The 2,276-nt window shown below is 42.2% G+C and overlaps 1 gene segment (V, D, J or C); it reads right to left on the reverse strand.

Annotated features, from left to right (window-relative positions):
* Positions 1 to 203: 203 nt before the first annotated feature.
* LOC109138228 (T cell receptor alpha variable 18-like) lies at positions 204 to 1,027 on the reverse strand. The segment is given in 2 exon segments: positions 204 to 621; positions 712 to 1,027. Coding segments are annotated over 2 exon segments (429 nt in total).
* Between the last annotated feature and the right edge of the window lie 1,249 nt (positions 1,028 to 2,276).

Here is a 2,276-nt window from a genome sequence, read left to right on the forward strand (position 1 = left end):
ATGAAAGACCTAGGTATGAAGAAGGTTCAGAAAATGAAGTTCATTTAAGACTGAAAGGAAAGTTTGATTAGCTGATTCTTTAAATGACAAAGAAGTGTTAAGATCATAAGTGTGAGAAATATTGATGTAAACACTTTATCTACATCATTAAAATCCCACAACACCTTATTATCATCAGAACAAAGAATCTCGACTGTGTCATCACATCCCATTGAAGTTTAACAGTGTGTGACTCCCTCTAGTGGATGTTGTGGAGTATTGTGTTGTCTTTGCTCCAAAGGTTTTTGTACAGAGTTTTGGTGTTTCCTGTCACTGTGGGCTGCAGAGCACAGTAGTACACAGCAGAGTCAGACAGCTGAAGCTTCTGGATCTCCAGAGGAACTGATCTTGAGGTGGAATTCAGTGTGGATGAAAATCTCTCCTCGTCTTCTGTTTTCCCCTGGCCAAACTTAAAGCGGCTCAGTATGAATTTGGGGCTGTTGTTTCCATCTTGTTTGTACCAGAAGAGGTACTCATTGTTTGAACTGCTGTTATATTGACAGCCAAGTGTTACTGCCTGTCCTTCAGTAGCAGTCACATGTCGTTCACGTTGCAGCACGTTGTCTTTTTGTGCTCTGCATTCTGTAGAACAGCAACAAACAGTATCAGTGTGCTGTTAAAGAATCATGTCAATGTTGGATTGATATCACAGAAACAGAGTTGTGTTCATACCAAGGCACACAGCAGCCAGCAACACTGAGATGAACAGAGGCATCATATGTGCAGTGTTGAGTAACTGTGAGCTCCAGCAAGTAAAAAGAAGGCTGTGATCTCTCTGAGTTCATCAACACTAAGTTGGTGGATTAGAAGGAGGAGCCTGATCACAGTGACAGGGCTCATTCACAGCCCTATATTATTCCCCTACTGACAACTTTACGCTCAACACATTTTACTGACACTCTCCTTTCTGTGAAGAGTTTGTCTGAGACATCATTGGACATTTCAGCCCACAAGTTTTCTTTGTACCCTAACATATAAAAGGTGCTAATGTGTGACTCTGCTACGGGCCATCCACAGTTAATTATCAAGATGCAGCAGGGTCTGAAATTAGCACCCGTCACCCAACAAATGCTTTCAAACTGTTGACATCAAACAGTGAAGCCATCCACGTCTTTGAACAGTGAAAACACACAACTGTTCTGGAGTTTTCTCTCCTGAGGTTACACGAGGTCCCGTGTGGGCCTTGAGGTCCTCAGCAGATTAGTTTTTTTTTGTCTTTGTTGGGAACATAGGTGCCAGTCTATCTCCACACTGTGGTGCCCAGGGTCACAGAGACTTGTTGCTGCCTTCAAGACATAATAGATAGCTTGTTGTTGACGGTCCAATCTGCGTAACAGACATTGTGTCTCCAGACTAGAATATGCGACAATAACACTCCATGGGTAAAGACATTCTTGTGACAATTCTGGTGTGTAGTATTGTGGTGGTGTATCTTGGGGTTTAAAGTCGATCCACCAGGATGAGTTGGGCAGAATGTGAGACCGACTCAGGCACTTCTGATGAACTTTGAGAGTGTCTCTAATTCTCCTTGGCCAAGCGTCAATAAATAATACAGCATAAGACATCAAGACTCCTGAACACTTCTGAACTCCTGACCTTTGACCTTTGACTTCAGCAACTCTCCACAACAAACACCAAAATTCGACGGAGCAGCATGTTTGAAAATCACTCACAACTGCAATCCAAAAGCAAACGCTATTGGCCGTTTGATTTGGGATGGAGCTCTACATTTTTCACAGCACAGTGAACAGTTGATGCACTCATTGATCCTGATTGGCCCACATGATACAAAGTCAGTCATTTATTAGTTTGTCATGTTGTCGAGTGTCTGAAGCATCTTCCAGTTGGTTTGTGGTTGATGTGGATTTGCTGCTCATGTGAATCCTCCCACAGTGTTTCATTAGCAGCTGTAACCACAGTGACTCTGATAAAACAGGAATTAGCAGAATCCATCTGATATGAAGCTGTGGTTGAATACCACTTCCCTCCTCTTTGAAGAGGAGTCAGATATTGTGTTCAGGTTTTTGTACAGCCTCTTCTAAACTTTGTATCACTGTGTTCACAGCACAGTATTAGAGAGCTGTGTCTTCCAGGGTTAGTTTATTGATGGTCAGTTCAGTTGATGAACTTGATGTTTTGGATTCATATCGTTTATCAGGAATATATTCCTGAGTTTTTGCTCCTTTCCAGAGTATAAACTGAGGTGCATGAAGGTCAGAATGATGTTTGTACTGAAA

This window comes from Larimichthys crocea, unplaced genomic scaffold (assembly GCF_000972845.2).
Source record: "Larimichthys crocea isolate SSNF unplaced genomic scaffold, L_crocea_2.0 scaffold766, whole genome shotgun sequence".
NCBI lineage: Eukaryota > Metazoa > Chordata > Actinopteri > Sciaenidae > Larimichthys > Larimichthys crocea.